Source organism: Diospyros lotus, chromosome 12, assembly GCF_014633365.1.
Source record: "Diospyros lotus cultivar Yz01 chromosome 12, ASM1463336v1, whole genome shotgun sequence".
Taxonomy (NCBI): domain Eukaryota; kingdom Viridiplantae; phylum Streptophyta; class Magnoliopsida; order Ericales; family Ebenaceae; genus Diospyros; species Diospyros lotus.
Window position 1 is genome coordinate 429,657 of NC_068349.1, and position 23,186 is coordinate 452,842.

At 36.4% G+C, this 23,186-nt stretch overlaps 3 protein-coding genes across 7 annotated transcripts; 2 read left to right on the forward strand and 1 right to left on the reverse strand.

The window, feature by feature from the left end:
* The first annotated feature begins 617 nt into the window (after window positions 1–617).
* Window positions 618–9,142, forward strand: LOC127787244 (ethylene-responsive transcription factor-like protein At4g13040). 5 transcript variants are annotated; one of them, XM_052315196.1, is made up of 7 exons: window positions 618–876; window positions 2,229–2,299; window positions 2,607–2,728; window positions 4,652–4,736; window positions 6,299–6,479; window positions 8,560–8,681; window positions 8,767–9,142. In XM_052315196.1, the coding sequence occupies exons 2-7, from the start codon at window positions 2,257–2,259 to the stop codon at window positions 8,901–8,903; spliced, it is 690 nt and encodes a 229-aa protein (XP_052171156.1). In that variant the 5' UTR covers window positions 618–876; window positions 2,229–2,256; the 3' UTR covers window positions 8,904–9,142. The 5 variants fall into 5 exon arrangements, with proteins under 5 accessions (XP_052171156.1, XP_052171160.1, XP_052171158.1 ...); XM_052315200.1 differs by having other exon boundaries at window positions 6,305–6,479; XM_052315198.1 differs by having other exon boundaries at window positions 4,655–4,736.
* Window positions 9,143–9,837: 695 nt separating this feature from the next.
* LOC127786875 (uncharacterized) lies at window positions 9,838–15,299 on the forward strand. The gene is made up of 4 exons (XM_052314586.1): window positions 9,838–10,046; window positions 10,238–10,351; window positions 10,997–11,101; window positions 14,632–15,299. Exons 1-4 carry the CDS (start codon window positions 9,941–9,943, stop codon window positions 14,907–14,909), a joined length of 603 nt encoding a protein of 200 aa, XP_052170546.1. The 5' UTR covers window positions 9,838–9,940; the 3' UTR covers window positions 14,910–15,299.
* Window positions 15,300–15,625: 326 nt separating this feature from the next.
* On the reverse strand, window positions 15,626–21,609 carry LOC127786874 (FHA domain-containing protein FHA2). Its single transcript, XM_052314585.1, has 3 exons — window positions 20,857–21,609; window positions 17,068–17,234; window positions 15,626–16,064 (listed from the first exon to the last, which is right to left on the reverse strand). Exons 1-3 carry the CDS (start codon window positions 21,518–21,520, stop codon window positions 15,855–15,857), a joined length of 1,041 nt encoding a protein of 346 aa, XP_052170545.1. The 5' UTR covers window positions 21,521–21,609; the 3' UTR covers window positions 15,626–15,854.
* Between the last annotated feature and the right edge of the window lie 1,577 nt (window positions 21,610–23,186).

Genomic DNA, 23,186 nt, shown 5'->3' on the forward strand with positions numbered 1-23,186 from the left:
TAAAATATATTTATTATCTCTTGGCGCTTTACTTTTGTTATTTATTTGTCACGTGATGATGAGATTTTACAAAAATATATATTTTGAGTAAATTTCAGTCAAGTCTCTTTTAATTTAGACGATTTTCACTCAAATCCTTATAATTAATTTTTATTATTTAAATTTTATATCATTTATTTTCTTTTTAAAACCCCATCTTTTAAGTAAATTAACCCAAATGGGTTGTCACTGATATTAAATTTAAATTATAAAAAATTAAAATAAATCATAGAAGTCCAAAAATTCAAAAAATAAAATCATTAGGACTATATTATTAAAATTTATCCTTATGTTTATAAAGGGGAAAGAAAATCATTAGGGCTATTGGAGGTCATTTGTGATATTTTTAATAACATTTATGTATTAACGTGTAATATAGAATATAATATATTAATACACAAAATTTATAAAAATGTCAAAGGTGAGGGCATAAATAGAATTTTCAAGTAATATAATATTGGAAGGGGGAGTGGCATAGGGAAATTAAGATTGAGAAGGGCAAAAGTGTCATTTGGCGAAGCCAAGCCAGCTACTAAAGTACATAGAAGTATACGTTCCTCTTCTCTCATTCATTCAACAATCAACCATCCTCTCTCTCTCTCTCTCTCCAGAGAAGGCCAAACTGGACGCAATGAGAGGCCAACCAACCCAAAAGGTGGTAGTAGATGCATGAGCCTCACCCACATCACACAACCAATCTTTCTTCCTATCTCTCTTTCTCCTTGGATTGATTGTTCTCTTTCTTCTAATGCTCTCGCTGTCGTCAAACCCCTCTTGATTCTCTCCGCTTCCGCCGGCTGGACCACCTTCTCTTTAATTTCCGACCCTCTTTCTCAGGTATGAACTCCACCCTCTTTGCTTCTAATGCCCGCTTTTGCTTCTACTACTTCTGGTTATGGCAGGTCCTACCCGCTATGTATATGTATCTGGGTTTCTTGGTTCTGACCTTTCATTCATTCTCTTAATTTGATGGGGTTTGAACCAAACCCATCTCATCTCTTATTCTCTCCTCTTGGCGACGTGCTCTTTTCTTGATTTCTATGGGTTCTTTTTCGCCAAGTATTGGGCTTTGGTTCCTTGTTGGGTTTCGTATTATTTCTCTCTCCCCGCTGTAAAAGGTGGTAGGTTGGTGGGTTTGACTTATTATCCGAGTTGGGAGAGTGGAAATTCGCTGGATTAGGCGTTTCTCTTCAAGTCCCTGAAATTCCAAATCTGTTTTATCGGGATGAATTAATGTTTGGGGCTGCTTTACGCAAATTATTGGCCACCCGTCAAGTTAGTACCTCTTCCATTTCGGATAGATGAGAAGTGGGGTTGCGGCTTTGCTGTCACCTTGTTACGAATCTTGAATGAAAATTTACCAAAATGTGTATATGATTGGAAATCTTTGCATGAACTATTCTGAGTGTCCAGCTTAAGCCGCACCACTTCATGTCTCATTAGCGACGATATCTTGGTTTCTGTTGATCTGAATATGTGTAATATGAGCGGCACCTAACCTAATCTGCGATCTACCCATTAATGTTTCTCCACTCAAGTGTGAATGCTCACCTACTTGAAACCTGGGCTTGGAAACTGGCCTTCTGTTTCGAACTGCGTTTCCTGTTATGTTCTCTGTTTCCTTTCAGATGATTTTGCTTGGAAGGACTTGAAGTTAGAAATGTATTAGATGCAATTTCACCAACCATCTTGCTGCACTGGTTCATTAAAAGATCCCTTTGTCCTTTTTCTTCCTCATCTTGTTATCTTTGCTTAATGATGTTTCAGTGTTATCACCTTTTGGGACTGTTTCTCTGCTTGGTGAAATCAGCCCCATCAAATCTGGGCTTGGCCACTTATTTTACTGCAGAATGCGTAGACTTGGTCTGGTCATTGATTTATTCCCAACTTACGATGGTTTCTCAGGTTATGTGAGAAACTATGTAATACGTTTTGCAGGGAATTTATGAGTTTCCTTTTTCATCTTTGCACCGCATTGGACATTTGAGCATCTAATCTTGTTTGCTTGCCCTTGATACAGTTTCCTGCAGTTGCCTGACTGCATTAGAGAATTGTTTGACTGTTAAATAGCCATTGTTTCTAGTAGTTAATCTCCATTTAGAAGAGTATACAAGTCATGTGGTTCTATTGTTACTGTATTCCTTTTATTTTTCTTCTAAAGTATAAAGCTTCAACTAAATGATCTGCAGTTCATAGAAATATCAGGATATATAGAACATGGTGAGCATACGAAGGCGCAAACTTATGGGACTATGCTCGGGTACGCTGAAGTTGAAATTTGCTTTAGTTTGTAAATAATTACCTAATCCACGATCTTAAGGCTGTTTGCCCACCAATTTGAAATAGACCTCTTTGAAGGGTTTTGTATACTCTAGTCTCCTTAATCCTGGTTCCTTGGCTGAACATCCAAATAAATGATAAAAAAAATTCCAAGAGATCTATTTCATTATTTCTTTTTATAATTTTTGTTGAGGGAAAAGTGGGGAAGGGGAGCAAACCACTTGACATACAGAGAGCATTTTACTATGATGATGCCAACTATTCACAATATTGAATGGCTCTTGTAGGGCGTAGTTCTTTCTTGTCCCCGCTTCCAAGGTTTAGTGACAATGGAAATGCTCCTGAAAATCCTGTCCAGAACACTAAGTTAGTCAGTGTTCATCCCATCCCTTCAGTTGATGCTGAGCAGGTAAAGGAGGTTACCATAACTAATTTGTTGCAGTTCTGTTTACTCTTGTTGCTTTACTTTACTCTGTCTGCTCTCTTCTTTTAGACAATTGATCAGATAAGTAATTGACAAAAATGAGAAGCATTACCGTTATTTTTTACATAGTTTTAAGCCAATTTCCTTTATTGTCTTGCCATTAGATTCTTGATTTTCTTGAACTGTGAAGTATTGATAAAACTTTCCATTGCTTTTATGGTGACGTATTCACTAATAATTTGATTGTATAACAATAGCAACAAAAAGAAAAAAATATTGCATAACAAGAATGATCCTGCCATGGTAATTTAGGTAGCTTTGTTGTTAATGGCAACTACGAATTAAAGAGCCATTCTACAAAGGGATAAAAGGAATAAATGGAGGGCCTCATTTGGATGCTATCTCTTCACCATTTTCTTCAAGTTTTTGTTTGAAGTTGCATTCCAAGTGGATGCCATTTTGCCAATTGATCACCTTGTTTTTCAAATTTTTTCCATTTTGCTAATTATCCAAGGATGGCTTGTTATTTAGAATGTTTACAATGAGGTTTTGATAGGCTTTTGGTATAGACAAAACTGCATTATTAGAATAGTGCTTATTTTAATATTGGAAAAGAGCTTCTTTGGACCAAAACATGGGTGCATGTACTTAGGTTTTGGGATTGAAGTGTCATCTATCAACTTTTACGGTTTAGCATTGTTCATAAGGTTGAGTTTCACAAGGTCCTAAAGGTTGTAGCAAAGTCATTGAAATGTCATCCATCAATCTTTGAGATTTGACATCGGTATTAAGGCGGGGTTACATAGTCAAGAATTTCTCAGTTAAGAAGAATGATATAGTTTTATATACTGTCTGGAACTTTGAGAGAAGATACACAATTGTAACAATAGGATACTCTTAACACTAACGTTGACTTGCTATGCACATTGTGAAAGGATTAATGTAATCATCTTGTTAAAAGGAAAATCTTAACTATTATAAACTTGATGATCTAGTTGCTCCATTGTCTCCTCCTGGGGTATGATGGACAGGAATTTTTTGAAGGAAGAAGAGAGCAAGCTGCTTCATCTGATTTGTTTCACCAGTCTTTGATATTGAAATTGATGCGTGGTTGCTTTTTTCTTTCTATATTTTTCAATTCCCCCTTCATCATCATGGTGAAGACCCTTGCATTTCTCAATCATTCATGATTTTGCTTATCTTATATTTGATGTAACAAATATCCACCTACTTAAGGAAAGGCCAGATTGTATAAAAGGCACCAAGGAAGTCCCCCCCTCCCCCCCCCCCCCAGTTGGGAAAACTGCACGGCCATTGCAAGGGAGCAAGGATAACTGTCACTCTTAACAAATCTGTTATTTTAGGTTATTTATGTAGTTGGACCAGAAGGGACAGGGAGGTGGACTAAAACCGCTTGAACTAGATTAATAAATCCCTTATTGGGTTAATAGTAATATATCCTGAAGTACTCTCTTGTGACTACACTGATGGTGTCCTGTAGAATATGCTTGTGTACAAATCTATGAAGTCATATGCTAACCATTGAATGGAATCTTTTTGATGTATCCATGTTGGAAATTCAAAAGGATTATAAAGATCATTATCTTGGTCAGCAAGATCAGCTTGACCGTAAATCCGGTTGTAGCATCTGATCCACATAGTACCTGTTTTCCCTGCAATTGTATGTTAAGAATCAACCCAGTGCGCAAGACTGCCATCATTCTGGAGTCTGAGCTTGGGATATAGTCACATATCCATAATGTTATTCATGCTTGCAAAGACATTGTTTCCCTGGAATGGAGGCATATATTGATTATGTTATGATCTAAAATATATAAGTATAAATTGTTTACTTATCTTGCCCTTTACTTCAAGCTTATATTCATATTGCAATATGTTGCTTCCCAGAAGACAATTTTGAAAGTCAGTACTGGGTCATCACATGCATCTAGTTCTACCATCACAAAAGAGCAGCATACTCAACTACATCCAGGTTTTTCTTTTTATATTTGCAATTTCTGAGCCCAAAATTATCAATTGCAAATTCTAATATTGACCCTTGTCACTTTCTTAGATGTTTTTAATATAGTCAAGATAATTGTGACCTGCTGGATAAATAATCATTGTGTTAGGATACTTTAATTTTATCTTGATAAACATGACTATTTAAGTCACCTCCTATAATGATCTTCTCTCATCTAGGTGTTTCTTGGTCAAGTCAATAGAGAAGGGAATGGGTATAGAGATGTGTTAGGATTGCTTTGATACTATTGTTAGGAATTGGATCGCATACAATCATACAGAAATCAAAACACAGAAAATTTGCTGAGAAAAAAAAAGAAAAGAAAATTTAACATGGTTCAACATCAATGCCTACATCCACAATCCCACAACAATGGGATCATCTGCTAAACATAGTTTTTGTCGAAAAAACTACAAAACCCTCAATAACCTAGTTTTGGAAGGATAAAATTGAAAAAACTAGCAACCATCACATCCAGAGAACTAGTTGGCCAAACTTTGACAATATAATTATCTGACTGTGAAATACCCGAAACATGCAACCTTTAGATAACTGGTTGGTCAAACTCGAAAAACTCAGTTAATCTCAAGGTGTGGTCCATCAACAACTGAATTGCAGATGCCTGTTTATTTACTATAACTACAATCTTAACTGGACTAGGTTTCCAATACATATCCCTATCCCCATTCACTATCAGATTGGGTTTTATCTAAGAGACTTTATCTCTATCAAAACAGAATTTGAGAAACAAATGTTATGTTAATGCATCATAGCAGATCTAAAGAAGATAGGACTTATTTGTTCTATAGATGTATATGTCCAAATTAAATAAAGTAGCTTTGAAAAAGATAAAGAATAGTAGAGCAGTTGGACCAAATAATATCACGATGGAAGCATATAAATGCATGGGAAAGGAGGGCATTTTTTGGTTATGAAATTATTTAATGTGATCCTTAAATCAAAAAAGATGTCAGCCAAGTAGAAGAATAGCACTTTAGTACATGTTTAAAAGAATAAAGAGCATGGAAATTATAGAGGAATCAAGCTAATGAGCCACACTATGAAACTTAAAAAAGAGTGATTGCTAGCAAAGATTAGAAGACAAACTGAGGTGTTTTAGAATCAATTTGGTTTCATTTCTGGTAGGTCAACAATGGAAGTTATGTACTTGTTGAGGTGCCTAATGAAAAGGTATAGAGATAAACAAAAGGATTTAGATATGGTGTTTATAAATTTAGAAAAAGTTTATTAAGAAGTCTCTAGAGAATTCTTATGAAGGGTTTTAGCAAAACAATGAGTTTGAATTTAGTAAAATCTGTTAAATTTAATAAAAGCAAAAATACAACAAGATAAGTTTAAACGATCCTAGTCAATAAAATTAATAATTTATTCTATTAAGCAACATACTTGATGATAAGATTACAGAAACCTAATCAGATAAAGCTACTGATTAACTGTCAATGCATCACTATGCCTCTAAGGAACGGAACTGGAATGCCCTTTGTCTTTAAACTAATGCTTGATTTTTGTAGTGCCAGAAGTCAAACGCAGAAAGCGACACCGGAGAAAGCATTTTGAGAACCAAGAACCATGTCTCATGAGGGGTGTCTATTTCAAGAATATGAAATGGCAGGCAGCAATAAAAGTTGACAAGAAACAAATTCACTTGGGGACTGTTGGGTCTCAAGAAGAAGCTGCTCGCTTGTATGACAGGTATGAACACTCATTTTGACATTGTTAATATCAGAAGCTTTTAGATGTCATTAGTGGAACCCATAGGTTATGCTCACCCAGCTTGTGTCCACTTCATATCTGATATAAAATTTCCCATTTTGGTAATAACTGAGGGCTTGCTTTTTAGCAGCCATAAGGTTGTTCTTTTATTCCAAGGAAGTCATGGGTTCGAGTTTTACAGCAACCTTTTCTTGAAGTAAAGGTAAGATTGTGTATCAAAATGACCTTCCTCTGATCCTTGCAAAGCAAGGATCCTTGTGTACTGGGGACACCTTTTCTGGTAGTAATTATTAAAAAATTGAAACATGCCTTAGTTCCCAGTAGTAAACTTAGAAGTTAATTTTACTGAATAAATATTGTCCTTGGCAGTTTATCATTTTTTTTTCCTGTCTCCTTTCTTGAATGCTAGAATTCAGCCGCTTAAAAAGGAAGTGAAATAGAAGAGAGTCTGCATCCCATATCAAATGATAGGTCCTTGTGTTTTAAAGCTGCCTGCTATTGGCCCTAACTCAACCTTTCTAGAGTCTTCTGCTTAATCTGCACTTGGTGTAAAAAACGTGCATTTTTTGTTACATTAAAAACATCCTCTCGCTCAAAAAAAAATAAAAATCTCACATGTTGCAAAACCACCCATGTGAGGGGGAGATCAGTGGATTGAATGGGAAGGCCTGTGGATTAAAGTCTCCTGGTTCCTGATCATCATATCACATATCTGTTACCCAAACAAAGGAACTACTGTAGAATTGTTTGCCCATAACAATCCTTTGAGCCTTTTGTGGATATGAAATATTAGATTGTGGAATAACTTCTCAGTAACTATGTCTTCTTAGATGTTCAAAATAACAAACATAATTTGCATCTGCAATATGTGGATATTATGAATATCTAGTTCCTTTTGCAATATGTGGATATGTGGATATTTGCTTTTTTCTTTTCAAAAAGGTCCAGAAGTTAACCTGACATTTCCGCTGAACAATAAAGTTTCTTCTTCATATTCTTTGAATCTCATTTCCGCATCTACTGAAATATCACAAACAAATCTTGCTTTTTCCTTGATTGCAAGGATCGTTTGATGATAGAATGAAAATGAAAACTGAAAACTCATACTTTTAAGCTACTAAACATGTATAGCTTCTTAAGCATTGAACATTCTTTTAACTTGCAATTATGAGGTATTTTGTTTTATTAAAGACATTGATTCTTGATGCTGAATTAGTTATGTTGGGTATAGCCGACACCAAGGAAGGCATGAAAGACATAATATAAGGAAGTGGCATCTGTTCACCTATACTCCACGCTTCAAAGGTGCCTTCGGGTGCTCATTGAGAGGGGAAAAAATAGAAAAGTGAAAATATTGACAGAGGTTAAATGAGAAACCCTTATCAAGTGGTGCATGCAGAAGAAAATGTACTTACGGTTATAGATTATTGCTCATTGATATATTGACATGGAACAAGGTCTTCAACAATGATATATACTGTGAGTAAGACATAACAGTCAATGACAACCAACATAAGAAAGATGTCAATGGTGCATGAGGTTAGCTAGAACCCTAAAACAGATTTTTGTGAGGTCAGATGAATGCTGGGAACACTGCTTCATTCTCTTTATAGCATAGGCAGTCTCAATCATCGAGGACCAAGGGAATTTTCAGAACATTCCAGGTGAATACGACCAGTCCATGTGTTTTGAGTGCCCGGCAATTAAGCAGCTAAAGTACATACAAACTGATTATACCTAGTTCTAATATCACAAACAGGGGACACTACTTCCCTTCATAGCTGTTTCAACGTTGTTGTATCATATCACTCTCGCATCTTCTGATTGTGGCATGTTTTTAGTTCTCCTTTTTAGAACCATCTGAGGTTATTTATTTTTTTATTTCTTTTCTCACCCTGCAAACAAAGAGAAAGGGAGAGGGTGGAAGGGAAGGGAGGCACCCTTGAATAATGTATATATATATATATATATAGAGAGAGAGAGAGAGAGAGAGAGCAATATGTCAGACAGATTTCAACTGACATGTTTTAAGAAGTAATTGGTAGTTCCATATTTGCAGAGCTGCTTTCATGTGTGGGAGGGAACCCAACTTTGAACTATCAGAGGAGGAGAAGCAAGAGCTGAGGAAATTCAAGTGGGATGAGTTCTTAGCAGTGACTCGTTCCTCAATTACTAATAAGAGTAAACTTACATCACTCTTCTTTTGATCAACTCGCGTTACCATCTTCTTCTATTTTGAGATAATTCCCATAAATGGAATTTGCAGAACACCGGAGAAGGGGTAGCGTAAGTTCCCGAAGAAAGTCTGAGCCTCCAATACAGAACTACGACTACGAAGGTGAGCCAGGAGCAAATGGTTTCTCGGCTTCAGAAGATGCGGAGCCAGATACATCAGCCTCTTGAAATTTTTGGTTCAGGAACACCAGCTGAAAGCTTCTATGAATGCCCAAAATCCAGCCTCTATCTACATCTAGTCCTCTCTACTCCTTAGTCTTGATGGGCATATGAAAGCCCCTATCAGGGCAGATCATACTGGACTTATACATTCATCAGAAGAGATTTTGTCTTGTCTTTACTAAGTTTGCTATATGTACACCATTTTCATAAACATGCCAAGGAAGTTATGGCCTTATTCTTTTGTTTCTACTTGGTTAAATATGGCCTTATTCTGAATCGTCACAGTGAGCACTTGAAGTGAATGGACACTTCCCGTGAATGGTGAAAGTGTGGAAACTGTAACTGCTTGTCGCTCTGATGTGTTGTCTGTTTGTTGACAAAAAAAAAAAATATATATATATATATATATAGAGAGAGAGAGAGAGAGAGAGAGAGAATTAAATGCATCATCATATGTACATAAGATTATGGAAATGCTATTTCAACACTTTAAGGTGATATTTTTATTAAGGCCAAAAACATATTTTTACCTATGAACTTTTATATTTTTGTTTTTTTGTGAAATTTTAAATTTTTTATGATTTTAAATATATTCTTAAATCATGCATAATTATTTATTTAAATACTTAATTAATAAATAATATACACATATATTGATGTGACAATTTTTTAGTATCGATTCAATTCTCTATTTCTCCTATCAATTTAGTGTTTTCTAAATTCTCTCTCTATCTCTCTTTGATGATTTCTTAACTCCTTATCTCTCTTTTCGAATAATTTATTTTATATTATTTTTAATATCTAAATAATTTTATTAGTTAAGAATAAATACATTGTGTTTTGCATAATTTAATTAATTAATAAAATTATTTAAGTATTAAAAAATTATAATAAATTCACATTCTTTAAAAATACGGTGTATTTAATTTGGCGGCGTGAGCTGATGTTCAGCGAATCGGTTGATTATAGAGCTCTAATTGCTACCGCCGATTGGGCTTTTATGCAATCGGGCACCAAGAGAGAGAAACGTAGGGAAATCGAGAATGGCCGGAGATGGTAAAACCCTAAAAGAAGAGGAAGCGAACCAGCCGTCTTCTTCATCGCAGGAGGCATGGAAGGAGCGGATTCTTATTCCTACTCTCCTCGCAGGTTCTCTCTCTCTCTCTCTCTCTCAAAACCTTTCCTTTCTTTTCTCGACTTTGACTGCTGCACGTGTTTGGATATTCGAATTGAAGAATCTAAGAAGCAAAACAGAAATCAGATTTCGTCATGGCACTCAATGATTGAAATTATGGAAATTTTTGTAGTTCGTGTGTTTATTCTTTTGGCCTCTATTGTAGGAATTGCCGGTGGGGCAGTTGGATTGGTATCGAAGCATGGCAAAGTTCACGGGCTCGCCAGCATTTCTGCGACTTACGCCTCTAATTTTGCCATTGTTACTGGTTGCTACTGCGGTAATGAATTAATAATCCCTCTTTCTCTCTTCGGTCATATCTAATCTCTCTTCTTTGTAGTTTCGTATTCTCTTCTTTGTCTGTCTCCTATCTTTTGCCCAATTTGGAAAATCGTTGTTCCACCACTGTTGCCAGACGGAGCTGCTGGCTCCTCTTCACTGCACCATCTGGTACGCAGTGGATCTGTGCCAATTAATGGAATCACTCTATCTTCTGATATCTTCCAGATTCTACCTTTACTCCATAACTTGTGTGGCTGCCTTATCTGTTCAGTGAAGAATGAATGCGAAAACGTTTGTGCATCTGTTGTTGTCCCATTGGGACGCCATATTTAGTTTGATTACCACTTTATTCGGGGTCATATGAGATTTCTTGATTCAGTAATGCAACTCTTATCCTTGTACTGCATCATTTTGACTTCTATAAAATATTTTATGAGTTGGCATCGTGGAAGGAATTTCAACTTGGAATGTTATCCATATGTTGCAGAATATCATGTTCTGGTTCATGTTAAACTCTTGTTGTGTCTGAAGTTTAGAAAAGGAATCCAAGTCACAAATTGATTTTTCTGGTGGTGGTGGCCATTGGCAGCATTTTTGAGTACGGCCTAGGTGGTTTAAATCTCTATTGTGTTCTCTGTATCAGGTGCTCGTGAATTTGTGAGAGCAAGCAGAGCATCAAGACCTGATGATTTGCTCAACTCAGCAATTGCAGGTTTTGGAAGTGGCGCAATTCTTGGCCGTCTTCAAGGTTAAATTCCATTAGTCTCTCACATATGCACACATACACTATTCAGAAAGGTGCTTGTGCTAGCATGCTAGCAGAATAATATTTGTCAACCTTGCCCGATAGTCTTATTTTCATTCTCTTATTGAAAAAAGAAAAGAGAAAAAAATGAGAGAAACCTTGTATGAGAAGAATTGCTCACCCTGTGAAATCCTAGCTGAAAAGGGGAAAAAACGAAAGGTAAAAGGCATCCAAGAGACCTTTAATCAAATGATTTCTTCTTGGCATCAATCCATTTTTTTCTACTGCCAGCTAACTTATGGTCTGTTTCAAGACCCCAAAATAGAGGATTCGGAAATGGGGAGTTTTTTTTTTTTTTTTTTAATTTTGTATTTTACTTTATTATTTTATACTTTTTTATTCATGTCTATTCTATTTCTCATTTTAATAGTTTTCTTTTGAACATAGTCAAATGGATCTTTAAGGCTTGAGTTGTGATAGGACCCATGAACGGGTCCATTTTGTTCAAAGTCGTACTTAAAAAATGCATGACAAATGACAAATAACATATATTTTTCACTCATAAAATAAAAACATATATTTTTCAAAATCATGTGCAAAACCAAAACATATCTTCTCATATATGAGAAATTGCTTTTAACATAAGTATATTAGCAACATTACGAAAGGGAAGAAAACATTTGACTTGGATCTATGCATATTGTAAATATTGTGACTTCAAATAATTCTTTTACTCAAATTTAGCCCAAGACTTGTCTTGCACAGAACTAAAACCTGTGTCTTAATTAATTAATTTATTTGCATATATGTCCTTAAAAAAGTATGGAGTTTATAATATATGGGTTAATTTTGTTTTAGCCTCATGTTAGGATATAGTAGAAGATTATTTTATCATTAAAATATTATGTTATTCTTTTTATATAGATAAGGTAATGGAACGTAACCAAGTTCCTATATGTGTGTGTGTGTGTGTATTTATATATTCACACAGGCACACATCTATACCTTTAACTTATATAGAAATAACTAAGCTCATAATTGAGAGCATAGAAATAAAAACATTACAAACAGAGTTACAACCCATGAATATTTTGAAATACAAAATTTAACAAATGATATGGAAAAAAAAGTTTTATAACATGCCATTTATTTAACAGATCATAGAGCCATATGGTATTTACACATTTAACTTCAGCCTATACCTTCTACTTGGGTGTCAAAATGTGACAATACCTGAAAATTTAATAAACAAACAGGTGAATTTTTATATAAACTCAGTAGTCAGTAAGATGGTATGTGAACATGTACAATATTCCCTGTCATGGTGCAGGGGAGTTGCATAATATATACAGATCACCCCCATATGCATACACAATTGCACCATGATCACAGAATTTCCACAAGTGCATTGATGTCAGATAGCTACCTTGTTGTTGCTTTTTCAGAGTAAGAACTTAGTTGCTGTAACAGGGAACAAAAATATGAACGTAACACATAAAATAAACATATATACCATCTTACTTTATAGAGTTTCATTTCTCTGTAATAGTTGGTTCCCTTCACCATTTATCCTATCTCTCCCTCGGTCATTCTTAGATATATACATATATATATACATATTTCTCACCTTTCACCACCACTACACTCAGCTTCCTCTCTCTTCTTTACTCCCCATTCATCCTCTTTCTTCATCTTTAATTACTTCCACTTTTCTTCACTTGCAACCCTTTTTGTAGGGGATTTTTAGGTAGCAAAGAGAGCCACGTTGGCTCATTGAATTGAGTTTGTAGCTTCAATTGGAAGCCTAACTGATAGATAAGGCCAAATTTTGGATTTGCTTTTTTTTTTTTAATTTGTTTGTTTTCCTACAATGTAATTGGTTGTGCTTATCCATATCACTTTGCCAATTGCTTTAACCTTGATATATATTTGTTTTTTTTCTCAAAATGCAACAATTTTCATTTTTTCCTTGTTATATTATATATTTACTTTTTATTTGTTTCTTTTCTTTTCTCTCTTTATGCATATAAATATGCACACGGCACATATTTATATTCCTCTCCATTTAACAAAATATTCAAGGTGAAATTGCACTTTGAAATTTGCTTTAACCTTAATCACGATTGTAAAATTGCACTTTTCTGACTAGAAGTCATGGATTTAAATTGTGAAAACAGCCTCTTTTCCAAGTAAGGGTCATAAAAATACAACCCTTACAAAGTGGGGAGCCTAGTGTACTCAGAACACCGTTCCACCTTACTTTTGTTCTGCCCCACATGCTTTATCATTCTTTAGACTATGCACATATTTTTTCAAGGCTTATATATCTATTGAAAAATTAGGTTCACATGAATTCTTTTGCTGTACCACCTCCAAAGGATCTTAACTTCCTCGGGTGTTATCTTTTTGCAATGTACTCTTTTCCACTATTATGCATCATGCATGCTGCTGTTCTGGTATAGTTGAACCTCAAATGTTGAATTTGGAACTTGTGGAAAAGGGAGAGGAAGTTATTGAAAGAGAATTGTACATGAAGGAGAAGTTTTCTTTTATTTGATTTTCCAACAAAAAAAAAGTAAAAAGAAAAGAAAATTGAAGGCAAAATAACTGGGTTTAGTAAAATAACTAATAGTTAAAGAATAAAAATGAAGGAGAAAATAAGGGGCTGTCTAGTTGTGGAAAATGATTTCTAGATTTCTGTATCCAATTTTCTATAAAATCTCTAGTTTTTGTTTTCTATGTAAAATTTGGAAAATGCATTAAATTTCACAAATACAGAAGCTAATTTCCAATCTAGAAAATTTAGAGCATATGTACGGAAAAAATGAGAGATGTTTTAATTTATTTTCTGTAACTTGTGTTAAAGGAGATGAAATGATTTGTGAAATTTTTTTGGAAAACATGAATTAACAAGGAAAACATAGAAAACTCATTTTAGTTTCCAAGTTCAATTTCGGAAAACTGCATTTTCCAAATCTCCTTTTTCATTTGAAAATTTTCTGTATTTGAAATTTTTTTCTAATTTTCCATTTCTTGTGGAGTAATTTTTTTTGAAAACTGGGATAATTTTCCACAACTTAACAGCCCCTAACTTTCCTCTTGGTTTCATTCCTTTTTGTTCCCTTCTTTTTTCACCCTGAAACAAACAGGGGAATAGGGTAAATTTTTCCTTTTGTTGCCCCAACTCTTTGTGAAGTAACGGAGCTGATGATGTCCAACTTCTCTTACCTGTTATTGTATTAGAAATCAAGTTGTTATTTGTAATATTAAATAAGTTGTGTTCATATAGAAGAAAGAGTAGTCATTGAATTGTCACCTGGATAGCTAATTGGTGTAAGCTCAAGCTCATTGGTTGGTAATTGATTCAAGTCCGTGCGTGGTTCAAAATGCTAACTAGGATTCCTTGATTACTGATAGGATGCATCATTCTGAGGGGCTGACACTTAAGGTCCTTTTAAAATATATGCGCAAGGCCGTCTTAACTTTTCTTCTTTATCCCCGGAGGTTAACCTTTCAAGTCGTTGATTTTTCAGGTGGTCAAATTGGTGCTATCCGATACTCCATCATCTTTGCAGTTTTGGGAACAACAGTAGATTTTGCTACTCTAAAATTCAAACCTGCTCTGAAGAGCTTCCGCGAATCCATGCTGGGGAGCAGTGACAGTTCACATAAGAATGGTGGGTGGTTGAGGCTGCCAGAATGGTCACCGATCCAAGTGCTGGACGAGGAAGCTCTTGCCGCAAAGAAAGCTCGGGAGCAGCAGCTTTCTGCTCTAAGGAATGTTGATAACCTTAGCAAAGAAGAATCATGAGATTTAACATTATACTAGTTGTACTCCTTGTCGATTCTTTTTTTGTTTTTCTTCGCCTCCTGGTAAGGCTCGACCTCAAAATAACAATTCGCAGCAAGTAGGGATATTCTCTGTTTTTTTCCCTGCTCTGGATGTGACTCCATTTTCTGGGCACATCTCGAGCTTTGAGAATGACACCCATACTGTGGATGAGAATTACATCCAGTCGATGCCATGAGGAGGATTTCCTGAGCTTCAGCACCCTTGAACTTGTGAGCCGTTGCTGGCTGATTCATGTACTGGCATGGGCCTGTAAATTTGTACGGCAGAAGCACAAGCCCAGGATTAATAAAGGGACAAGTATGCATCAGATGTCTTGTCATTTGTTTGCAACTTATAGTTACATTTGAAGTCTTGCTTTTTTTTTCTTGTCTAAAAGCTTCATAGTTTTGCTGCTGGGTAGAATTGGCTGAAGAGTAGAAGACTCTGATTCTGTCTACAGATGGTTACAGTGAGATAGCAAAACCAAATAATTATACCCGGAGAAAACGTGTTACTTATTTTGAGATTTTAGAAAAGGGGCAAAGCAGAATCAGGCCAAACGATCATTAATTCACATGGCGTGGCAGGACGGAGCAAAAATGAGCCAATGAAACATCCCGCAAAGATATGTGGCCCAATTTGGCTCAGGAGGGGAGAAGACAGGCACCAAAAGAGTCAAAACAAACACGGCATGATGTGCATGAAGTCGTAAATGATAAATATACAAATATCATGATTGACATCCAAGAGGGTCATTTACATCCGCTATCCTAAGTTCTTGCTTAACACGTTCCAGGGTTAAGTACATACAGATCAGAGTCATAACAGGCGAGGATTCAAGATCTCATGAAAGCCACGGGGAAAGAGAGACGGGCTCTTGGGTTTGCACAGCCCTTGGAGCATTTATGGCGAGGCTTCAAGATCTCATGAAAGGAGTGATACAAGAGAGACGAACTCTAGGGTTACCCGGCCCTTGGATCTTGTATTGATGACAAAATGCTCCGGATACTTCCTCAACAACATGAGCAATCCAAACCATGGTTTCCCCATCGATTCAGGACCAGGATAGTCCTCCGGTGTGAGATATCTCCTCACGCGACTGTGATGCCAAACATTGCTGTATTGGTCCAACAACTGCACCAACAAGAAAATAGGAGTTTGTATTCTGAGGAACTGGAGGCCCCAAAGAAACTGGAGCTGAAGAATAAACAGAGAATAGTGCCTAATTCAAGTGGAATAGTTAATTCAAAGAAACTGGAGACCAGCATTGATGCAATAGTTAATTCAAATCCCATGTAAAAAAGCCTAATCAGTAGCCCCTATCATGGACTGCCTAAGAATGGAGAAAGCCGAGCACAACTATCTGACTTAATGTAGGTACACTGGAACAGTAGAATGTCTAAGGGGTTCAACACAATGATGCAGTGCAGCTGGACTACTCGAGATGGCAGAGGTACTAGGTCAAAGTACTCAATCCTTAAAACTTGAACAATACTAGCAAGAACAAATGTTGAACAAAATTCAGTTTAACTACAGCTATGAATACCTAAAGTCAAGCCAATCTGCAATTTAATGCATGGTGTTTCAAAGTGAAGGGAGGAGTAAAAATAAGTAGAAGGTGGTCGTTTAAAATGGATTTCTAATCAGGCAAGAAAGTAAAAAGGATTCCAAGAATCTGAAGGTTCTGTATTATCCCAGAGAGTGGACTAAACCAAACATTAGCTGTAGTTGACCAGAATAGTTGAAAACGTTTGCTCTTTATTTAATTCTCACTGGTTGACCTGCAATTGTCTAAACATCAAGCAAAGATGGAGGCCTTTGATCATTTATGATCATTCAGGATAAGAAAAACAATAAGCCAGTAAGAAGCTTTTCAGCACCATTGAACAGTAAATCCTTGGCACTACACAATTAACCTTATGGGTGAGATCACAATCAACTAATGCATAGAAAGCAACAGTGCAAAAGGAAAAGAATAATGTAATATATGCAAAAGTCATTGGCCGGATTGGAATGGCGAATGGGCAAAAAGCCCATTCTACTTCATTCTACCTTTGCATTCACACTCACTACCCCAAACTGGCCAATGATTTCAGCACCAGTAACAGTGTCCAGAAGGAAAATGTTTCAAAGTTACCTCTGTATGGAGTTTTTCCATTGGCATCCATTCCCCAGGACCACAAAGATCAGAAAGCACTGTAGCTACAGATGATACCACATCCTTCTCTTCCAACTGAAGAAGTTGATGATTATCGGAATCTCTGTCGATTCTGGACCTTGCCTCAACCTTCTTATCTGCAGGAACTGGAGACAAATATCATGTTAATGGTACAGAGCACCAATAAAAACAAATTCTGATGTACAGCTCCATGTCACTATTCAATTCTTTCAATTTTCTCAGCAGGTTGTAACAATTTGCATTCATATGGAAGCACAAGAGGCTTCATCATGTCCTCTGGAAGAGGCAAAATCAACAAAGCCACGTCCTACTAAAAAATTACAGTAAATTTCCATGAGGAACTTACCTATGCACTTCATTTTTGTTTTTCAATATTAGTAAAAGAAAAAAAGAGGAATATACATCAAGGGATTGTGATTTTTTTGTGAATCCAACAAACAGCATTATTCAGTCATTTTATACAGGTTCTGGCAGCTCTAGTGGTTTTTGTAATATTTGATGGCAAGTTACTGTTGCTTTATTTTTTCACATCCTTTTAGTTGATGCCATATGGGGAGAGTGAAACAAAAGAACCATTCAGAGTTTGAACAGCCAATTCATAGATTTAAGATCTTGCTTTTTTTCCCCAATATAGAGGACAGTTGGCCTTGGCACATCCCTCTCCTAACAACATCATCTCAACCTTTAAGCCACTATGTGAGGGAGGTTTTTAAAAAATAGTATTGTTTTTAAACAATATTACCAAAATAGTAGTCTCCCCAAACTATTTACTGGAATAGTATTGAGGAGGCCACTCAGCAGCTACACGGGCACGATTGCTCGCATGACATGCTGAAACAGAGAAATGCCGCTGCCAGGAGCATTTGTATGCACAAAGCTGATAAAACGCACATATGAAGAGCGTATATGGCCTACGGACAATATCAGACTTAAGTCAGGCTACTTATATGACGCCATTTTATGCTGATGGGAGTTACAACAACAAAATCCCCAAATTACTTTGCATGAACCCTTATCTGCATCGGACCCTCGCTCTCTCTATCTCTCAGTCTTGAGTCTTGACCAGTCTTACTCACAATCCAACAGAGTAAGCAAGCACAAGATCTAATCTGTAACCAATTCACTGTTGATTGAAGCTAGGACGAATACTCTCACACACAATATGATGAACACTGTCTATTGAAGCAGTTTTGGGGAATGTATATGTATATAACATTAAAGGCAGTCATCATGTATGTGTGTGGGTGTGTACCATTAATTGTGTTTCTTTTAATGGCACATGTATCATGATACATTGTATTACATATATGTTGGGGTACATTCATTACATGTATTAGATATATGTATTATTGGTATTATATGTGTTTCATATAAAAGCTTCAGGGGGGAGCATTTTGGAGCTCCCTCAGCAGCATTTATAGGTTTATAGATATTGTGTTGAAGTTTGCACAAAGTAAGTCTTAAAATCAGAATAGAGGCATTAAAGGAATCAAATGTTTTTTTTAAATTTTAAAAGTCATTGTAATGGTAACTAACCATGTAACAGTTAGTACCAACTTTTGTTCTTTCTTTTAAATGTCTTGTAATTGCCGCCTCCTCTATACTCTATAAATAGAGGGACCGGCTATGTTTTTGGTGCGCATTTTCTTCAATTTTCTGCATGTACACAAGAGAGAAAAGCCTAGGATTATTAGACTTTGTAATCTCTGTGAGGGAAGCCTGTGTGTGAAGGCTGTGTGTGTACTGATCTATTCTATAGTGAATTCTGGGTATCGCCTTTCAGTCTGGATGTAAAATTTTGATTCATTCAAAGTCCGAACCAGGATAAACCCTTTTGTCTCTTGTTTCCTTTCTGTTTTCGTGTGAGAGTGTGACGATTGTGTGCTAAGTGTTCAATCAATCGCTCAACATATTGCTTTGCTTCCCACACTCAGAATAATTATAGTGTGGGGAGCAAGGGCTTGGGTTAAAAATACCCTGCCAAGAGCATTTTTAAGCTTCTGCCAGGGGTCCTTTTCTGTCACATGCCTGGCAAGCATACACCTGCACAGCATGCTGAGTGGCCTTCTAAATACTACTCCAGTAAATAGTTTGGGGAGGCTATTATTTTGGTAATATCATTTAAAAAAAAATCTATTCAAGTAAAAAACTCCTATGTGAGATTGGCCATATCATTACAAACTATGACCTTATCATTTGCAGGCCCTCATAATTCATATCATACTAATTATCTCCCACCAAGTTTTTCTTAGTTTCTCTCTACCTATTTTGCTAGATACTTGCATAGGAAACTGTCCATCGGATGTTTAGATTCTTTATTTTTTTCATACTGCTCAACCGAAGATCTCATTTCACCTTCAACACTCCATTCCTTTTTGCATGTAGTGTATAAGATTCACAGGAACTGTCCATTTGAAGAGAAGGAGAAGATGTCTCTCTATTATCTACCCTTCCCTTCTTGCAAATAGTTAAAATATATAAGATTTATAAGAACAGCAGCAGATTACGAAGTAATGTGGCTTGGCCTCTACTAATTGGTTCCTTCAAGATGGGCCCAAGGGGAAGAAAAATAGAATACAGAACCAAAAAGCAAATGTGGAGTGGATGGAGCTCCAGCGAAAATGGCAACAGTTGAGTGATGTGTGAACTCTGGGGAAATGGCTTGGGATTTAGTCCTGTAAGATTGCTCCTTGTTGCAGATATTAACTACCTAACTAATTTATCGACAACTCAGTTGGGAAACATTTGCAGCTCTATTTTTGAAAGGCACCAATGCCGTGTGGAAACTGGTTTTAACAAAAGAAAATAATAATCAACAATGTCAAGATTGGCGAATAAGTGAAGTGCTTAGTGGAGCAGAGTATCTAGTTAGTCCCAACTCGTGGAGCAAAAGACCTCTGGGAGGCAAACCACTGTTTTTAAATCAGTTTTCCATACTGCCATATTGCAACTATACTACCAAAAAAAAACCTTCATTTCCAATTAAATTCAGATATACTTCCCATGATATACAACAGTGTTGTAATAAAAATTAATGTCATACAACAACTAAATACTTCTTCCATTGGTAGGCAAGACTGAGTATGCTTGGGTTTGAATTGAAAGTAAAGGCACATAGGAAACACAACTGTGGTTTCCAAAAATCACCTCCCTCCAAGATCTTGAAACCTGAACATAAAGCAAACTACAAAAGGTTTCACCGAATTGCTTTATCCCAACCATCAATCAGAATTTTGACACCTAAAATGATGGACCTGTTTTAGCCACTTGAGGGTAGCGAAAAAGACACTTTCACTAAAAAAGGCCGTGCAATCAGAGTTTAGCTAGCACTCAGTTAGAATGAGACGTATAATGTGTTGGCCAGTAAAATGAAACCTAAACTCATCCAAGAAAAAGAGAAAGAAACTTAAACTCAGGTGTGAAATTATGTGAATCAATTTGCAGCAAATGCCAAATGCCACATACCCTGCGGAATGATACATAGTTAGATGATAAGGTAAAATTCTTAAAAACAAACCTAGATATCCAGCTAAATGAAAGCAGGAATTTTCGTATCGAATCTAGGTGCAAGTAATTTGTAAATTGACAATTGTCAGAATCTGAAAACGATAATAAAAGAAAAGTGTTGTTAATCCAAGTAATGGTCTAGATAAAACTATTCAACAAGCAGCGTCTTATTATTCATCATAGTAAAATTCTGGTGCTTAATATTCTCCTAAAGCAAAAAGAAGGCTAATATTTACTCACCCAATTGTCCCGAAACCACCCCCTTTCCACCGGAACCTGACGAGATGTGCCCGTACATCTCATGCCCATCCCCTCCCCTCCTCACCTTTTTAGCCGGAACCAAGCCCTCGTCGCCGGCGCCACGACCTTCTTCATCGGCATAGTCATCCTCAAAGTACTCGCTGTTGCTACTCATAACCCTACCCCTCCCAGCCTTCGCAACCCTACCGGCCGGCGGCAGCAACTGGTGGTGATGCGGCGCGGCCGCCGCGGCGGGCTGAGGATGGTAATTGAGGTGGTGCCGGGGGCCGATGGGGCCGCCGAGGATGCTGCGCACAGGGAGAAGGAAATAGAACTCCTTGTCCCCGATCTGGAGGAGGTCCTGAGAGTCGAGCTTGACGGGAGCGTTACCGGGAAGGTGGAGCACGCCCTCGACGAAGCAGCCGTTCTTGCCGAAGACCTCGAGGGCGAATCGGCGGCGCTGGAAGTCGTAGAAGATGCGGGCGTGGTGGCGGGAGATGTTCATGCCGCCGCCGAGGGAGGAGAGGTCGACATCGACGGTTGATTTCTTGCTGTTGCGGCCCAATATGATGGAGTAGGTCTGCATATAGTACTCGAAGTCTTCCCCCTGCAGCTTCGCAAACCCTGCCTCCACGTCGCTGCCGCTGCCGCCGCCGCTTCCCATCGTCACCGGATTTTCGAATCCAGAGAGAAACTCTCCACAGAGAGTGATCGATCGCAATTGGAAATCCGATTTCTCACAACCGCAGTGTGATTCAAATATCGAATTGGGGCCGAGAATTTCGGTCGAAGGGATGAAAAGACAGATTTGCCCATGCTTTGAAGTTTGTGCAAGACAGGGGCAAATCTGACTATTCCCCCCTTTGGCTGAATCATTATTTACGCACAATAACGAAATTCTATTTACAGCCTTTTTTTTTTTTTTTCTTGTAACTCATTTTTGATATTTTTAAAATATTTTCAAACGAAAATTCATATTTATCTTTTATTTAAATCATTGACGATTAATCACTCACTATTACTCCTCAAACACGTGCATCTACTTTCTCACTAATCATCACCATAGCACTTTACTTTATTATTCAAATAATAACAACTATAATAGATCAATATAAAATAGTAAAAAATTATAAATGTTTTTAAAAATTAAAATAATTTCTTAATATTATCAAATAACATACATCTATATAATTTATATTTAAAAATAACATAATTTATAACATCGATCACTAGTTAAATCACATAATTTACATATATTACGGATAAATTAAATCACATAATTTACATACACGACGAATGAATTAAAAAAATAAGATTAATTAAAAAATAAAAAAATACCTTTCAGAGGTGTCTTGAAGCCCCGAATCTTAGGATTTGGGCGATTTGGGGTTCCCCAAACCCTAAAATTCAGAAGATTGAAGGAATTCTGAATCCATAGATTCGGAAAAAATTAATGGATTATATTTTATATATTATAATATATAGTTATAATTATATATATAATAAAATTTTTATTTTTTCATAAAATATAGTTATAATACATATATAATTTTAATTTTTGATACTAATAACTCAACCTGATATAAGTAAGTTAGGAGAACCCTTACCCCCTGAAGGGCGAGATTCGAGAAACCCCATACCCCCTGAATCTTGTTGTTCGAGGGCTTAGAGGTTCCTGAATCTCGAAGTTTGGGGAACCCCTTAGCCCCCGGACCTTGTTGTTGAGGGGTGAAGGGTTCCCCAAATCCCATGATTTGAGAAACCCTTACTTGGCGGGGCATTTTTTGCGATTTCAGAGAACTCCAACGAAGAGGGTGGGCGAGGCAAGCGAAATAGACGACGGTGAGAGGCCGGTAGTGGTCTATGAGAGTAGTCTGAAGAAGAAGAATAACAAGGTTTGATGCGCAAAGAATGAGAATAGGAAGAAGACCAAAGTTTGATGCGAAGAAGAACAACTTGAATGCGCGTGGGGTGTATGATTGTTTGGAGAGTATATTTGGTATATAAATGGTTAGACAAAATAATAAATGTGGCAGTAAATAATAAAATTTAATATTTTACCTATAATGGTTGTGAAGAGCAAAACTTATGATTGCAAATAGAATTTCCCTTCACAATATGCTTAAGTCTCGATAATGGAAAATAGTTTATAATATTTTTATTAATATATTATATTTTATATCATATTATTAAAAGTATTATAATAAAAAATTAAAATAATATTTGTTTTAATTTTTAAAACAAAAATTGAAAATTTCTTTAAAACGCTCCTGAAAAAGTGGGCCATGTCAGGCAACTTCAAATAATAATAATAATAATAATAATATTAT

Coding starts and splice junctions, on each gene's coding strand:
- LOC127787244 (XM_052315196.1), top strand. CDS start 2,257: ATGGTGAGCATACGAAGGCGCAAACTTATGGGACTATGCTCGG. Junction 2,300..2,606: donor ACTTATGGGACTATGCTCGG/GTACGCTGAAGT, acceptor TGGCTCTTGTAG/GGCGTAGTTCTTTCTTGTCC. Junction 8,682..8,766: donor TTCCTCAATTACTAATAAGA/GTAAACTTACAT, acceptor TGGAATTTGCAG/AACACCGGAGAAGGGGTAGC.
- LOC127786874 (XM_052314585.1), bottom strand. CDS start 21,520: ATGGGAAGCGGCGGCGGCAGCGGCAGCGACGTGGAGGCAGGGTTTGCG. Junction 17,235..20,856: donor GGTGGTTTCGGGACAATTGG/GTGAGTAAATAT, acceptor ATTTGTCTCCAG/TTCCTGCAGATAAGAAGGTT. Junction 16,065..17,067: donor TGGAAAAACTCCATACAGAG/GTAACTTTGAAA, acceptor TTGTTGGTGCAG/TTGTTGGACCAATACAGCAA.
- LOC127786875 (XM_052314586.1), top strand. CDS start 9,941: ATGGCCGGAGATGGTAAAACCCTAAAAGAAGAGGAAGCGAACCAGCCG. Junction 10,352..10,996: donor TGTTACTGGTTGCTACTGCG/GTAATGAATTAA, acceptor TCTCTGTATCAG/GTGCTCGTGAATTTGTGAGA. Junction 11,102..14,631: donor AATTCTTGGCCGTCTTCAAG/GTTAAATTCCAT, acceptor TTGATTTTTCAG/GTGGTCAAATTGGTGCTATC.